Below are 17309 nucleotides of genomic sequence, written 5' to 3' on the forward strand. Positions count from 1 at the left end.
CAAGAGTTCAAGGCCAACCTTGGCTACACCACACTTTTTAAAGATTTATTTTATTTTTAATTATATGTATATGTGTGTTCTGCAAATGAGTATATATGTGGGTGAATGCAGGTATCATTGGAGTCCAGAAAAGTGCATTGGATCCCTTTGGAGCTAGATTTACAGGATGTTATAAATCAAGCTACATGGGTGCTGGGAACTGAACTCAGGTTTGTTTTTTTTTTTAATATTTATTTATTTATTATGTATACAGAATAGGGCGCCAGGTCTCATTAGAGATGGTTGTGAGCCACCATGTGGTTGCTGGGAATTGAACTCAGGACCTCTGGAAGAACAATCGGTGCTCTGAGCCATTTCTCCAGCCCTGAACTCAGGTTTTTTGCAAGAACAGTATGTCCTCTTAACTGCTGAGCCATGACTCCAGCCTGGATACAAGCTTGAAGCCAGTCTGGGATACATAAGACCATGTCTCAAAAACAAACAAACAAAACACATTTATTTTACATAAGAATTACAATTGTGAGACTGAGAAAGTGATACGCAGGCTGAGCATTAGGACCATGTTTAGGTGTTAGCTGAGTGATGGTGCATGCCTGTAAACCCTGCATTCAGGAGGCTGAAGCAGGAAGCCTGAAGTTGAAGGCAACCATCTGGGCCATATAGTGGGTTTCAAGCTAACACAGACTGTAGAGTGAGGATAGAGAGAGAGAGTAACACACACACACACACACACACACACACACACACACACACACACACACAGATTGTTAGTGATATAAATAGCCTTGCAGTTATTTTCCTTAAAGAAAAAGACTGATCTGTTAGAAACACGTAATTATGTATTCACAGATGAAATAATGGCTGATATTTGCTTTAAAATAATTCCCCAGAACAAGCAAAATGATCAATAGTAACAAAACGTAAGTAAAATAATTCCCCGGTCAGAGGAGCATTGAGCAGGAGATTGGCATATGTTGATTAATGATGGAAGCAGGTAATAGAAAATTGAAGGAAGATTATTCTATTATCTGCATTTTTGCAAACATTTGAAATACCTTTTTTTTTTTTTTTTAAAGGGTGTAGTCCAGGCTGGTCTCAAACTCGTGATCCTCCTGCCTTATCCTCTGGCTTTTGCCTACTGGCAAGAGCTCGAAAATCCTTTTAAAGAAAAAAAGAATGAGGCAGTTTTCAAACACCTTCCTCAGTAAATAGGATGATGATAGACCCCGCTATATTCGCTGGGACGTCTAGAGGAGCAGTGGAAGACAAGTGCCTTTGAAACGCTGTTTGAATACTCTCAGCTTTTGTCATTCTGGCAGCCATCACCCAGTCGGGCCTCTGTGGGTTCTTTTCTCTCTCCCCTGCTTCTTTTCAGTGGTTCCCGCCGTCCCCCCTCTGGTAGCCGCAATGGTTTAGCCCGGCTTCCCCCGGGGAAACCCCTTGGGCGGAGCGCGGCCCCCGCCGTGAGACCACTTGGATCCCTCCGCGTCAGGGGTGGGCCGGGGAACCTGTGGGCCGGGCACAAACCTGGGCTCTGATTGGCCGTGGCAGTAGTAAACATCCGGAGAGGTGGGGCGGGGCCGGAAGTGGAAGAAGAAGGCGGCGGCTGAGGCGGTTCAGGAGCTTTTTAGACCCGGAGTCCGATCCTCAGGTGCCATGGGCCGGGTGAAGGAACCCTGAGGGGACGCGAGGTTGGGCATGGCGGGCGCTCGGGCCGCCGCCGCCGCTTCGGCGGGGTCCTCCTCCTCTTCCGGCAACCCGCCGCCTCAGGAGCCGGGGCTTGGGGAGCTGCTGGAGGAATTCTCCCGGACTCAGTACCGGGCCAAGGACGGCGGCGGGACGAGCGGCTCTAAGGTGAGCCCCAGCGGTGCAGCGACGTGGAACTGGTCCTGGGCCTGAGTTACTGAGGGAAGACTGCGGTCAGGGATGGGAGGAGAGCGGGGAGGGGACTTCCCTGGGAAGGTACAGGGGAGAGACTCACCCAGGATGCGGACTCCGGAGGGTAAAGGTCCGGCTTAACACCAAAGAGGAGGACCAGGGCTCTTTTGTTTTTGTTTTTTTTTTTTTTTTCTTTTAGGGGGGGGGGTTGCTTTAGACAAGGGGTTTGGAGGTCAAGGGTCGGACCTGCGGGCCAGGTGCAAAGGTTAGACAGTAGGAAATAAAGACTGCTACCCTTCATGAGCCTAGGAGGGGTTGCCAACAGTTAAAAAATTAAATAAAAAAAAAAAACACTCTAAAATCAAAGGAAAAATGGGGAATAGATTCCTCTAGACCAGAGATCAGAGTAGTAGCGGGGCATTATGGAGCCCTGAGAGCAGCTGAGTGTGTCGCCTCCTTATAAGGTGCCAGCATGACTTAGGCCCTTCCCTTTCCTTTCGAGCAAGAAAACAACCCACACTCCCTTTCTGTTCCTTTTATCAGAAAGAAGTCTCTGTTGTCCCCCATCCCCGGAATTTCCCCTTTGTTCTAATTACCAGGCGTTGAAAGCTTCTGGTCTGACTGAGGCATACTCACCTCAGCACACTGGTAGACCCTACCCCTTCTCATTCCACTGTGCCAGCTTTAAGCATTTCCTTTACTCATTGGAGTTTGTCTCTCCTGGACCATAAACTGGTTTGGCTCCAGAGGTTCCCTAGGGGCTGGGACATGCTGTAGATGGCATCTTCTATTAGTCTCGGAGGTAACCTAGGAAAGACCAGTAATGATGGGGTATTATCCCTCCAGATAACCAAGTACGTTTCAGATTATAATTGGCATCATTTGGGGTACGACTTAAACACAAAGATTTATTGGTCCTAGATTCTCTTAAATCACCACTTCTGGGGGTTAGATACTAGAATTTGTAATGTGTGTTTGTTCAGATAGGTCTTAAGTTTGTTATGTATCCAAAACCAAGTTGTGCACTCCTGATCCTCCTGTTTGTACTTCCTGAGTCTTGGGTTACAGGCTTGTACCTTTTTGCTTGGTTTATGTGATGCTGGAGATTGAACACAGGTTTTTATGCATGCCAGACAAGCACTCTACCAGCTGAGATACATCACCAATCTTGTCTGTTTCGAGACATGGTCTTTTTCTGTGGCCCTGGCTTGGCCTCACACCATTATGTATTCCAGGATGTCTTGTAACTAATGATCCTCCTGCCTTGGCCTCCCAAGTACTGCTTACAGGTGTGAGCCATCACACCTGACTTCAAGGAGACTCTTTTGAGTGGTTACAGGAGGTACATAATTTTGACGGATCCTACCTCCCTTGTAACGTCTCTGAAGATTAGAGTTTTACAAGTTAAACCTTAAGTTTCACAAAGCTGGTCCTAATACTGCTTCAGGCCTTGTGAAGTCTTGCAAAGTTGGTGATGTGTTACAGGTTGTAAGCTTTTCTTCTAGTGGGCTTTTCTCTGAACTGTGAACAAAAGGAGGAATTTTAGAGGTAGCCTTGCCTTCAGTTTTATAAGCAGATGGTATGGAAGGAGGCAGCTGTCTGCAGCTTTTATTTTGCTGACTAGAGCTGCTTTATTTTTTTAGGAGTTGTTGAGACATGGTATATGTGTATGTGTGTGTGTATACACACACACACACACACACATATATACATATACACGTGTGTGTATATATACATATGTGTGTGTGTGTGTGTGTGTGTGTGTGTGTGTGTGTATATATATATATATATATATATATATATATATATATATATAGAGAGAGAGAGAGAGAGAGAGAGAGAGAGAGAACACGAACACGAGAACATAGACTGGCTTTGAATTCAGCATCCTGCCTCAGCATCCCATGTACTAGGATTACAAGTGTACCCCACCATGCCTGGCTGACAAGAGCTTGCAATATTAGCTTAGGGATTGTAGAACAGGAAAGCATCTAGTGTCAAACAGAATGTTATTATAGTAACCTAAAGCAAGAGTTATTGTTGCTTTGTTTTTTGAGACAAAGTCTCACTATGTAGCCCAGCTTGGCCTTGAATTCTTAACCCTCCTGCTTCAGCCTTCCAAGTGCTGGGATAACAGGCATGTGCCACTACATCTAAAAAGAATTCTTACATCTTATGAATGGTAGACTCTCTCCAGTGTTGACTACACACGGTGTGTGTGTGTGTGTGTGTGTGTGTGTGTGTGTGTGTGTGTGTGTGTGTATTTTGTTGCTGTTTTCAAGACAGAGTTTCTTTGTGTAGCTTTGGCTGTCTTGGAACTCACTGTGTAGACCAGGCTGGCCTTGAACTCACAGAGAACTGCCTGCCTCTGCCTCCCTAGTGCTGGGGTTAAAGGTTTGTGCCACCACCGCCAGGCTAACTACACACAGTCTTACATGCTCTGTGGATTAATGTGGATAATGGGTTTAGGTACCTTTCTGAAGCATAGAACATGAGTTAATATAGAAGGGCCTGTGGCCCAGCATCATGTTTCTTCCCAACTTGTCACTTCTAGTGGCCTCTTTTGTATCATGGGCCATTTAATTCTCATGACCTCAGAACCCAAGAATCTTCTTTATGCTCAAGTCTCCTTCTCTATGCAGGTTGAACGCATTGAGAAGAGATGTCTGGAGCTATTTGGCCGAGACTACTGTTTCAGCGTGATTCCAAATGTGAATGGTGATATCTGCGGCCACTACCCCCGCCACATCGTATTCCTGGAGTATGAGAGTTCTGAGAAAGAGAAAGACACGTGAGTATCCTGTGACCATAGTGTGCATGTCTGGTAGACCGTAGCAGCTCATTTCCAGGGTCAGGAAAGTGGGCAGGGCTTGCTCACTTTCCCAAGTGGTATTGAGTTACTGGCATCTTTATTTACTTATGAGTTTGAATTTTATTGGCAGGGTAGTGCAACATAGCATGAGAAGTGAAGAGTCGTAGCCCTGGATTTCTCTTTCACTCCTATTTGACTTTATTGACCTGAGACAACCGACATAATACTTTACTTCTCTGAAACAACCTCAGTGCCATCTTTGTCTTGAGTAGGTGTAGTTAGAAGGAATGATGACATATTAAGATATTTTATTGATGTAGGGTATCATGTAGCCTGAGTTGGCCATGAGCTTATTGTGTAGCCAAAGGAATGATCTTTAACTTCTGATCCTCCACCACCTAACTGCTAGCATTACAGGCTTATGCTACCATGCCCAGCTTTCAAAACGGCTTAAGAATGTTTGCCATGTCTCATGTTTCATATCTCTCTCTCTCTCTCTCTTTCTCTCTTTTGTGGAGCTCAGGATTGAACCCAGGGCCTTACGCTTGCTTAAGCAACCACTGAGCTAAATCCCCAACCCCGCCATGTGTCTCTCTTAACAACCTAAGGTCTAAAGTCACACTGCTTGAGTTAACATCCTGATTGTCCATTTTCTGACTGTGTAACTAACCCTAGGCAAGTTGTTCATCCTCTTTGTCCTTCGTTTTTCATTGGTAATTCCCAGCTTCATCATAATTAAGGCTTTCAAGGACTAATTAAAATCCTAGAAAAGTGGCTGGTGCAGTCCCTGATGATAAATGGTGCTAATGCAAGCCTGATGTGTTTGTTGTAAGAATTAAAAATAAAAAGGTCTTACACAGACTTGAGTGCTTTACGTAGAGTAACAGTTCACAGCAGAAGAGACTTGAAGCACCTGATGCAGGAGTCTGTCATTGGTAATCAATAAAGGGTAGTGGTTCTTTGGCACAGTAGTGAGACTGCATGCTTGCTTGTAGTTTTTCACCTCAGTTCCCTTCTTTCTGTTTATCTTAAGGAAGTTCCAGGAGCTGCTATGTAATCTTGGCCCTGCGATGTGTAGGCTCCTGTTGCTCAAAGCAAAGCCATTTGTCTAAGACCTTGGGAGAAGCATTGACTTTAGGGCTCCAGAGCCAGTAGGTCAAAAAATCACAACATACCAAGATGCTCAAGTAATTTGTATGTGTGGTAAATGTTCAGAAGTGCTACTGTAGGCAAGCTGGAGGGTGGTTAATTCACCCTGTAGTGTGTTAGAGAGGACTTCATGATAGAGAGCCTATACAGGGTTTGGGAGGGTGAGTCGTGTTTCCCCAAAGTTCTTAAGGACAACTTCTGAATAGGCTTTTCCTTTCTTTCCCTGCCTTTTCCTTCCTCTTTTCTTGCTCTCCCTTCCTTCCCTTCACCCCTTTCTCCCTGCCTTTCCTTACCTTTCTCCTCCTCTGTTTGCTTTGAGACAGGTTTCACGTTGTAGTTCAGCTGCTGTTTATCTCAGCTGTCTCCTCAGCCTCCCAGGTGTTGAGATTACAGGTGGAGCCTCCATGATTCACTCGTTGTAGCATCTTGACATCAACAAGGAGAGGGGACTTTTGGGACATTTGAGGATGTTAGTGCTTTTCATCAATATAACACATGCACACAAATGAAGAGGACAGATTCTAGGATCCCCTCTTGAGCCTTCTAGATCAGTTTCCACATTCTGTATTCTCAGAGCTCCCTAGATACCTTATATTCTGTAGCCAGGATGTGGGGAGAGATGGTTTACAAGCAGGAGTTTAAGAATGAAGCCTTTGGCTGGGCAGTGGTGGCTCACACCTTTAATCCCAGCAGAGGCAGGCAGGTTTATGTGAGTTCGAGGCCAGCCTGGTCTACAGAGTGAGTTCCAGGACAGCCTCCAAAGCTACACAGAGAAACCCAGTCTCAACCCCCCCCCCAAAAAAAAAGAAAGAAAGAAAAGAAAAAAAGAATGAAGCCTTTGTTTTCCTCCCATAGAAAGGGGTGTCTAGAAGAGTGCCCATCTCTTGATGCCCTTGAAAAATTATTCTCGTATGAAGACCCCAGAACTGGCATCTCATCCTCCCTGGGTATCTCTAGGTCTGAAGAGCTGAGCTTTGTTACAGTGCCTTTCACAGTTCTTCTCTTCCAACTTCTCTTCTAAGGGTTGGGAAACTTAGCCTCTTATAGTCCTTTAGGCTGGTCAGTAAGTCTGCATCTGTCTCTCACATGCCCTCTCTCTCTTTACTGTCAACATTGTCATCTATATAACCAAGACTAGCCTTGAACTCACGAACCTTACATCACCCTAGTGGTAGAGTACAAGTATCCACCACCATGCTTTGCACAAATTACTGTTTCTGAACATCTCTTCTCTTCCTTTTTCTTCTGTCCTTCCCTACTCCTGTCAGTGCTGTCTGGCACTTCACCTCTGTCCTCTGATAGCATGCAGATGTTAAGCTTAGCTCAGCACCTCAACTTTGTGAGCAAATCACCAAGGAATCTTTTTACTGCAGGATCTGATTCACTGTCTCAGAGGTGGAATAAGATTCCACATTCTCTAACAAGCTCTTAGGTATGGTTGGTTGGTTGGTTATTCTGAAAGAAACATGTTCAGTGCTTATTTGTTTTAGCATTAAAGAGAAGACTCGCCAGGGGCTGATAGAGCTGAATTGTTAGAGTACTTATTTTTAGCATAGATGAAGCTCCTGCATTCAATTCCTAGCACTATATAAACTGGTCATTGTGGTACATGCTTGTAATCCCAGGGCTTTGGAGGTGGAGGCAAGGGTATCAGAAGTTCAAGGTCAAGAGTCAGGACTGGTGAGATGGTTCACTGAGTAAAGGGTCTTGCAGCTAAGCCTGAGGACCTGAGTCTTATTCCCAGAACCTACATGGTAGCAGGAGAGAACTGACTCCATCATTCTTGGCTACAAGGTAAGTCTGAAAGAAGCCTTCACTATATGAGATCCTGTCTTGAGGGGGTAAGAGGGATGATATTTCTTGATTGCCTACTGACTGATTGTAATGTGTTAGGATTTCACACACCAGCTTATTTAAGTCCTGGAGTCATCTATGAAAAATACAGGGTTGGGGATTTAGCTCAGTGGTAGAATGCTTGCCTAGCAAGTGTAAGGCCCTGGGTTCGACCCTCAGCTCAAAAAAAAAAGAGAGAGAGAGAGAAATGCAGTATCCCATTCTACAGAGGAAAAAGTTGAACAGAGAGGTGATTTTCCTTTACCCAAGAGCCACTCAGTAAGCAGAATGATTCCCCTCTGTCCACCTATCTGCCTTTCTTCACTGCCAACTTGTCGATGAGGTCTCCCTTTCTAGGAAAAGAACACCTAGAAGAGCTATTACAATTCGGTTTTGGTACCGTGTGTGTGTGTGTGTGTGTGTGTGTGTGTGTGTGTGTGTGTGTGTGTGTGTGTGAGAGAGAGAGAGAGAGAGAGAGAGAGAGAGAGAGAGAATATGCACTGATGTGCAGGTGCCAATGAAGGCCAGAGACATTCAGGCCCTGCCAGAGCTAGAGTTTCCATGTGGTTGGGAACTTCCCAGGATGGATGCTGGGAACTGAACTTAGGTCCTCTGCAAGGGCAGTACATGCTTAGTCATGGGTCCATCTTTGTAGCCCCCTTTTTTCTTTTTGAGATGGGATTTTGGCTAAGTTGTTTAGGCTGATCTTGACTTCAGAATCCTGTTATATAGCTGGGATTACAAGCGTGTGTCTTAAGTGCCTGTTTTAGAGTGTGTAGTTACTTTTCACTCTTGCATGGTCAATACATTATATTGAAGTGACTTTCAGTTGACAGTGACTATTTGTTGAAGGGAAGAGTTTGAATATAATTGGATAGCAAGAAATATGACTACATGCTTCTTAAGGATTGATGTGACAGTAAAGAGACTGAGTTAAGCATGGTATAACTAGGTTCAGGAAGTGGCTTAGTCTAGTTAACGAACCTCCCAATTTTGCTCATCCTCTGTCCAGGAAGGCCAGAGGGTTTTCTTTGAATGTTTGCTGAGCTGCCTCTGTATGGCAGACCCCAAGAATCCAATAGGTGAAGTCCCATTTGTGAGATCCTCATCCTCAAGCTTGGTAGGTGTTACTAAGCAATGGCAGTCTACAAAGAGCCTGAGCTCTTTGGAGAAAGTATAGGTGAGGTAGAAGGGAATAGTGGGTCAAACTGTGGACTCTAGCTGGGTTTACTGGCTCACTGTGGAGGCTGGGGTAGGACTGCTTTGAGTTCCAGACCAGCATGGGGCAAAGTGTGAGATGACTGAGCAGGTAAACAAGCACTTCTCTTACGGTCCTGACAACTTGAATTCAATCCTTTGAACCCATGTCCAAAAGCCAGATGTGGGGACTTAATGTCTGTAGTCCTAGAGCTCCTACAGCAAGCTAGGAAGTGAAGACAATTGACCGAAAACTCAATTCTATAGCATAGGAGCAGAAATAACAAGACCCTCCCTTAAGAACAAGGGATTAGGAGAGAACCACCACCTCAAAATTATCCTCTGACCTCCACGCACCATGTGTGCCTGCATGTTCGTACTCATTCTTTCTCTTCCTCCTCATTTCCTCCCTTCTCACCCCCACAAATAAATAGTCCTTTAAAAGGACTAAACACACACACAACAGCAATTTTTTAAAAATCAGAAAATATCATTGCCACATAAGTTCTGACAAATGTTCCTAACCCTGTACAACATTCCTAAACTAGGTTGGTGTTCCCACATAACCCCAGTCTTCCTGCCTCAGCCTCGGGTAATAACGATTGTGGTCATGTATTACCACACCATGCATTGAAAATAGTTTGGTGAACAAATGATATTCATGACGACTAAAAACCAGTTAAAGAAACACCAGTTAAATAATACCAAAGGAGGGGGCTGGAGATTTAGCTCAGAGATAGGCCCTGGGTTCAGTCTCCAACAGCAAATAAATAGCAAAGGAAATTTCATCACCTGATTGTAGACATAAGTGTGTAAGCATACAGTGTTAATTCTGGTATGGTCATATGCCAGACACTTAATTCACTGGCAAGGGATAGTGAGATAGAAACAGGAACTAGTGAGAAAGCAGAAACGGAACTGGTTCTTTGACTAGCAGCCTGGCAGCTGGCCATGATTTAGCTTAATAGGAAATAAATGTCCTTATACTTAAAACTCAGAATCCAAGCATAATCCCAGTCCTTGGGAGCCTGTGGCCAACCTCGGGTACATGGTGAGACTCTGTCTTGATAGCAACAAAGCAATCAGCTCAGAGCCCTAAGTTCAGTAGTAAATGCTGGTGCTGTCTCTGGGTTGTGTGTGTGTTGGCAAGGTGTTTTTATGAGACCGAGTCTCACACTATTTAGCACAGGCTCTTCCTTCAGCCTTCTGTGTTAGCCTTTAGGATAATTTGTTGAATGCAAGAACTTAACCTGAGAGAATCAGATGGAAGAATTTTATATATTTGGATTTTGAGACAGAATATTACATAGCCCAGGTTGGCCTTTAATTGTATATAGAGTCAAGATGACCTTGAATTCCTGTCCTTCCTTCCTCTACCTCCTAAGTACTAGGGTTACGAGTGTACGGTACCAAATCAAATTCTGATTTTCTGACCAAAAAAAAAAAAAAAGTATGAGTGTAGTATATGGGTGTGGTGTAGGTGCAAGTGGGGGGTGGTGAGGCGCATGTACCTGTGCCCAAGCATGAAGGCCAGAGAACATTGTGTGTTCATCTATCGTACTCTGCCTTATTCCTTTGAAGAAAGGTCTCTTCCTGAAGCAAAGTTCTCATTTTCCAGCTAGGCTGGCAGCCAGCAAGCCCTATCAATCCCCCTGCACTTCCCCCAACAATACTGGTGTTACAGTGGCACATAAGATCATGTCCAGCTTGTTAGGGTGTTAGAATCCAAGCTTAAGCCCTCAAAGCTGTGCTGTAAGTGCTTTTAACCACTAGACAGTCTCTCCACCACCATGCTTTTCTGTTAGTTTTTTGAGATAGGGTCTGATAATTTAGCCCAGGCTAGCTGTAAACTCAGTGTGGTTAAGGCTGACTTTGAACTCCTCGTTCACCTGCCTCTACTCCCCATGTTGTGGGATTAGGTCCAGAGGGGGCTGCTGAGAGAAGGGTGTGGTGACCAGGTAGGTGGTAGGCCGAGCACTGGCAGCCGAGCTGAGTGCTCTGCTTGATAGTCCTAGAATTCAGTGATGCACTTGTCTTGGACTAAGTGCCTTTACGTATCATAGAGAAACTGAGTCAGGGAGAGCAGCAGCACCCAAGCTTCTCAGCTACAGGATCTGCTGGTGAGCCGATGCCATTCTGTCTGTGGGTACTTGGTTGAAAAAGGCACCCTAGCTGCATTCACAAAATTTATCTCCTAAATCTAACCTCCCAAAAAGATATATCGTGGGGGTGTCCGTCTTAAACCTCTTGGTTCTTTTGTTTTGCAGAGCAGATACTGACTTAAATGGAGATGAGGAGACCAGTAAGAGTGAGAGTGGCCCCTGGGCGTGCTGCACTCCAGCTGTCCCCAGCCCGTCCTTTTGTTTGTCTCCATGGTCAGCCCTCCTCCCCACCTTTACGTTCTGGGAACATGGTGGGCAAGTGCCATACCGCAAAGCTGTGTTTTTACATTTCATTAACTGCTGTGTGTGTGTGATGTAGGAGGTGGATCATTCATGTACAGGTCACAGGCAAACGTTTTGGAGCCAGTTCTCTCCTCTCTGTGGATATGGTGTCTTTGGATTGGACTCAGGGAGTCAGGCTCATGTGGCAAGAACTTCTACCTGCAGAACCATCTCACTAGCCCCTGTCATTTTAAGACCGACTGTTCCTAAATTTTGGAGGCGGACCTTGACCTCACTCCAGCTCAGAACTTGGATTTGTGTTCAATCCCTCCAGCTTTGCCCACCCCTCCCCTGAAACACCCCATGAAGTAACTGAAATCTCAAGTGTGTGCTTCTAGGCCTGACATAGGACTTGGTAAAATACATTTTTAATATATTCTTAGACATTTTCGTAGATGTATACAGTGTATTTTAAGTGCCCTGCTTCTCCTCATCTCCAGCTCTTCCAGATCTCTCAACCATGTCCCTATCCCACCTCCCAACCTCATTGTCTTCTTAAAATTGTTTTGACTTCAATTTCAGATGGTTCCAAGGATAGTAATTACAGTCTCAAGCCATGGTTTAGGGGCAGGAGCCTTTATATATTTTCCTACAAATTGAGCAGTAGGAGAGCCAGGCACAGTGTTGCATAGCATTAACTCCAGCACTTGGGAAGTGGAGATGGGAGGCTCAGGAGTTTGAGGCCAGCCTGGACTATGAGACCCTGTCTGACATGGAAGTCAGCTATTGGTTGTTTAGTTTTGTGTGTATGTGTTTTGTGCTTTTTTGTTGTTTGATTGTTTTGAAATAGCTTCCCTACATAGGTCATGTAGGTCTCTACATTGGCCTCTTAACTTGCTGTGTGGTCCAGCCTGGCGTCAAGCTAGCAATCTTGCTGCTTCCTCCTCAGAGCTAGAAATATAGTTATGTGCCACTATAGCCCAGTTTGTTTTCAAAACAGCTAAGCTTGTTTTCTTCGTGTTACTTTTTTTTTTTTTCTGTTTGGGGTGGGATGGGGAGGAGTTGAGACAGGGTTTATGCATCACCCTGGCTGTCCTGGAACTCCCTCTGTAGACCAAGCTAGCCTCAAACTCAGAGCTCCACCTGCCTTTGCCTCCCAAGTGCTGAGATTAAAGGCATGTGCCACCATCCGGCAGGCTTGTCTTTTATTTATTTATTCATTCATTCATTCATTCATTCATTCATCGATCTATCTATCTGTTTTAAAGACAGAGTCTTCATTGACCTTGAACTCAAACTATGTAGATCAGACTGTCTTTAAACTTGTGGCCAGCTTCTTGCCCTTGCCTCCTGAATGCTGAGATAACGGATGTATATGACCAGCCTAAGACTATACTTGTATTATCTGCATTCCCATTAGAGTTACTTAAAAAGGAACCACAGATCCATGAGTGTCACTAAGTGTCTACCCTTCCTGAAACACTGTTCAAGTCCATGTGCTCTGAGGAGCTGTGTGGTAACTGGAGGATCATCTGAAGGATCAGCATGTGGAGGGGACTGAGCTTTCTGTAATGCTGGCCCAAAAGCCCAAAGAAGAAAGACCTTTGCCTTCCTTCCGAGTGGTCACTCTAGCTCTGTCCCGCCTCTTGTTTCTCTTGGTGTGTGGTGTATGTATGTGAATGTTGATGTGTGCATGGAAGTGACTGTGGAGGCAGAGGTCTTTCCATTTCACATACCACCTTATATTTTAAGGCAGGGTCTCTCACTAAGCCTGACACTTACCAGGTAGCCTGTACACTCACTCAGACACCAGTGCTGTTTCTTTTTTAGGAGCTGGTGTAGCTTGCTGGAGCTCATTTCTTTTTGTGGTGGTATTTTTTTTATGAATTTATTGTATTGGTGTTTTGCCTGCATATATGTCTGTATGAGGGTGTCAAGTCTTTTGGAATTGAAGTTACAGACAGTTGTGAGCTGCCATGTGGGTGCTGGGAATTAAACCCAAGTCCTCTGGGAGAGCAACCAGTGTTTTTAACTGCTAGCCATCTCTAGCCCCCTTTGTTTGGTTTTGATTGGAGGCTGTTTGTGTGTGCTTTTGCTGGGGAAGGAAGAGGTTTGTGTTTGAGGCAATATCTTTTGTGGCTCAGACTGGCCTGAACACTCTATGTAGCCCTGGCTAGCTTTGAACTTACAGTAATTCTCCTGCCTCAGCCCTGTGTGTGGCTTTATTGTTTAATTGAAAAGGCTTTCTGAAATCAGGGTGACTTGGATTTTAATACTTAAAATTAACAGATTTTTTTCCCCTGAAAAACTCAATATATCAGCGATATGAAATTTAGAAATAGTGGCATTTGCTAAATTTTCAATGACTAAAACTTGGCGTGGTGAAGCATGTCTGTGATCACGGCACTTGGGAGGCTGAGCTAAGAGGCTTGATACAAATTCAAGGCTAGCTTAGGCTACATATAGTTTAAGGCTAGCCTGGGCTACAGTGAATTAAAGGTCTGCCTCAGCAATGCAGTGAGAACTTGTCTCAAAAACAGAATTCCAGAGTCTTAGACATGTGTAGGCATCCTTTGCATCTTAGTGAACAGACACCTGTATGAGCGCCCATCCAGAAGCCCAGCTAACCCACCTCTTCTGCCTATGTGTTAGGTTCCAGAGCACTGTGCAGGTGAGCAAGCTGCAAGACCTCATCCACCGCAGCAAGATGGCCAGGTGTAGAGGACGGTTTGTCTGCCCAGTGATCCTGTTCAAAGGCAAGGTAAGGCCCACCCACAGCCTCAGTTGCTGTCCCCTGTCCTGGGAGCACTGACTTCATGTAAAATTGAGAGCCTTTTTATTCTCTAACAGCCAAAGGCAGGAGAGTTGGTTGTTGGACACCTGGCACTGTGGAAAATAGACCATTTCTGACTGAAGGAAGATTTTCAGATAGGGAAGTAACACCAGAGCCTCTCTAGTCCATGCTATAGAGCTAGACTGTCTAGGTCAGATCCAGGCACTCACTGCCTGCATATGACTAAGTTCATTCTACAAGCCTACGTCATTGGTTTATAGAGTACATTAAATCAGATAATGTTCTGCTGTTTGTTCCTTCTTTAGGTCATGAGATTAGCCAAGTACTTAGTGAATGTGTACTTTGTGCCAGGCACTATCTCAGAATGTGAAATATACCATCCTGTAAAGCAGACAAAAGTCCCAGTCCTTGCAGTTCATAAACTCAGCAGAATGATTAGGGTAGTTTCATAATGTGATCTCATTTTACCTGTCTTACTGTCCTTTGGTTCAGAGTGGCTAAGTACTTGATCAGGTTTACACAGCAAGAGAATTAGGCATGGCAGTGCACACTTGTAATCCCAATACTTGGAAGGGAGAGGCAGGAGAATGAAGGAGTTCAGGGTCAGCCTGGGTTCCATAAGCCCTTGTGTCTTACACAGAAGAATGAGAAGGACATTTATCCTGCCCTCTGATGTGGACTTAAGAATGCATCGGTGTGGGGGCGTTGACATAATTTTAGCTCTGAGCTGAAGCAAAGACCTGGTTGGAGCTTTGTCATTTGGGAAATATGAAGCAACTCTTGATTCTCTCTCGTTCTTAAAGACCAGTTTTTGCTCAGTAGCCCAGGCTCTCCTTAAACTGGTAGCATTCCTTCTGCCTCACCCTCCCTGAATTCTGGGGTACTCTTTAAGCTTCCATTAGAGCTCATCCCCTGCCTCCTCCCTAGGACCATTTTTAGCTTCATGACTAATGAATGTGGCAGGTTGAAATTTAACAGGTAAGACTTTTCAGACCTATCAATGGATTGTGAAACACTAGCAAGTAAATTCCCTCTACTTGTTAGGACTATGAAGCGAGGAGGAAGAAAACTAAAAGCAATCCTTCTACCTCAGTGCTGGGACTACAGGCCTGGGCATGTATTTAATGTCTATGAATGTGTGGCCTGTGGGTGCACACAAGTGCTTGGAAGCTAGAGGTCACCATTCTTTTGATCCCTTTTCACCTTGCTTTTTTGAGTCAGTCTCTCTCATAAACCTGGTGTAGCCCCATTCATGGTGCTTCCTGGCAGTCGGCTCTAGCCATGTGCTGTCTTCACCTCCTAGCTCTAGGATTGTAAATGTGTGCTGCCACAACTGGCTTTGTATGTGGGTGTTGGGGACCCACACTCAAGTTCTCACGACTGCACAACAAGCACTTTGCCAACTACTTTTACTTTGAGACAGGATCTTACTTTGTAGCCCAGACTGGCCTTAACCCCCATCCTCCATTATCCAACTCCAAAGATGGAGATTCCCGAAGATTTCAAGTATATGCTACCATACCCAACAGTTGACAGTTTAATCTGATTTTGGATGCTGATAGACCCAGAAAGTGTTAGGTAGCCCCCATCATAGTTCATTCTGCTTAGACCAGCAGGAAATTCAGCCCTAGCCCTTCTCCATGGGCTTCTGGGACAGAGTCTACAAACAGGGATTGGCATAAAGATGCTACCCTGAAGCAGTAGTGGTCCACTGGCAGGGTCCTGAGAGACAGTAAGGTGTTGCTTGGAGCTCAGGGGGGGGGGGGGAGCATATAATGCAAACAGGCCGCATCTCAGGAACATGCCCAGCTTGTCTCCAGGTGATAACCCAGCTGCTTATGTTTTTGCCTGCTCTCTTCCCCAGCAAGAGCCAGACAGTTGACCTAGTGGTTTCCATCTGTACCCATTTCATGCAGCAGCCAACTATTTACTTCTGTTACCTTATAGGAAGATGAGGACCCTACAGTAGACAGTATTTTGTAATCTTTCAGAAACCCACTTTATCCTGCCAGATTGTGTCACACATTCAGAAATTAACTTTAATTGCTCTGTCATCTTACATCTTCCCTTTTCTCTTAATGCAGTGGGGCAATTCTCCTAGCCTTCAGTCAGACTAGATTGGCTTGCTTCCATGTCACTAAACATCCCCCATCCCCCAAAACACTACTGGATTTCAACACACTATTTAAAGACATAGTCTTAAAATTAAATAATGAAGTTCATAGGCTAGCAGGATGGCTCAGTGGGTAAAGGTGCCCACTGTAGAAGCCTAGCAACCTGAGTTTGTTCTTCTGAACTCACATAAAGGTGGGTGAAGAGAACTAACTGAATAGAGTTGTCCCCTGATACACACTGTGCATGAGTGCCTACAAACACACACATCATGCAGATGTACACATACAGTCTTGTTAAAGAAAGATACTGTTGCTTGGGTTTTAGAATTCCAATTCTAAAACAATCACTTCTGTGATGAAGAAAGTACAAGAATATTTAAGCAAGGGGGTGGGGATTTAGTTTAGTGGTAGAGCACTATTCTAGCATATACAAGGTCCTGGCTTCCATCTCTCGTAGCCCTTTTAATAGCTATTATATTTCCTTGATAATTTGGAGGATTTTTTTGTTTTGTTTTGTTTTTGTTGTTGTTTTGAGACCAAGTCTCTCTATGTAGCCCCACCTGTCTTCAAACTTGCTATGTAGACCAGGCTGACTTTGAACTCAGATCCGCCTGCCTATACCTCCTAAGTGTTGGGATTACAGGCGTGCATCACCTTACTGAACTTTTTTTTTTTTTAATTGAAATAGTCTCATGAACCCCAGGCAGGCCTTAGACCCACTATGTGCTGGCCTTGAATTTCTGATGCCTCTGCTCTTAAGTGCTGAGATTATAGCCACATATCATCAAAACAGTTTCAATGATTTCTTTTTAAAAATTAAGATCACAGATATTTCTCTTCTAATTGCTTCCCTCAGTATAAAAGTTGCCCTCTATGATAAAAAGTTCCAAATTAATAAGTAACAGGTCCTTGGAGGTATATGAGCTTGGGCCAATTCCTAATCTGACCCTTACTGTATGACTGTTCACATCCCTTAACCTTCCTGGGCCAGTTTTCTTTCTTCATCTAGGAAATACAATGGTCATCCCTGCTGCCTGCCATGCTTTCCTTATGGCCTTATGAAATTTCAATGAGAAGATGGTGTCACTTGTCAGTACTATGCCCAGTACCTAATATATATATATACACACATCCACTAAGTCTTACTC

General features: G+C 44.6%; 1 protein-coding gene across 4 annotated transcripts in view; it reads left to right on the forward strand.

Annotated features, from left to right (window-relative positions):
* The first annotated feature begins 1576 nt into the window (after window positions 1–1576).
* Mtmr14 (myotubularin related protein 14) overlaps window positions 1577–17309 on the forward strand; it is a 44382-nt gene continuing 28649 nt past the window's right edge. For all 4 annotated transcript variants that reach the window (XM_036181336.1, XM_036181338.1, XM_036181337.1 and 1 more), the window contains exons 1-3: window positions 1577–1854; window positions 4521–4669; window positions 13906–14014. In XM_036181336.1, the coding sequence (XP_036037229.1) occupies window positions 1699–1854; window positions 4521–4669; window positions 13906–14014 (414 nt within the window). In that variant the 5' untranslated portion in view covers window positions 1577–1698. The remainder of the gene's footprint in view (window positions 1855–4520; window positions 4670–13905; window positions 14015–17309) is intronic.

The sequence above is a fragment of the Onychomys torridus genome, chromosome 3, assembly GCF_903995425.1.
Source record: "Onychomys torridus chromosome 3, mOncTor1.1, whole genome shotgun sequence".
Taxonomy (NCBI): domain Eukaryota; kingdom Metazoa; phylum Chordata; class Mammalia; order Rodentia; family Cricetidae; genus Onychomys; species Onychomys torridus.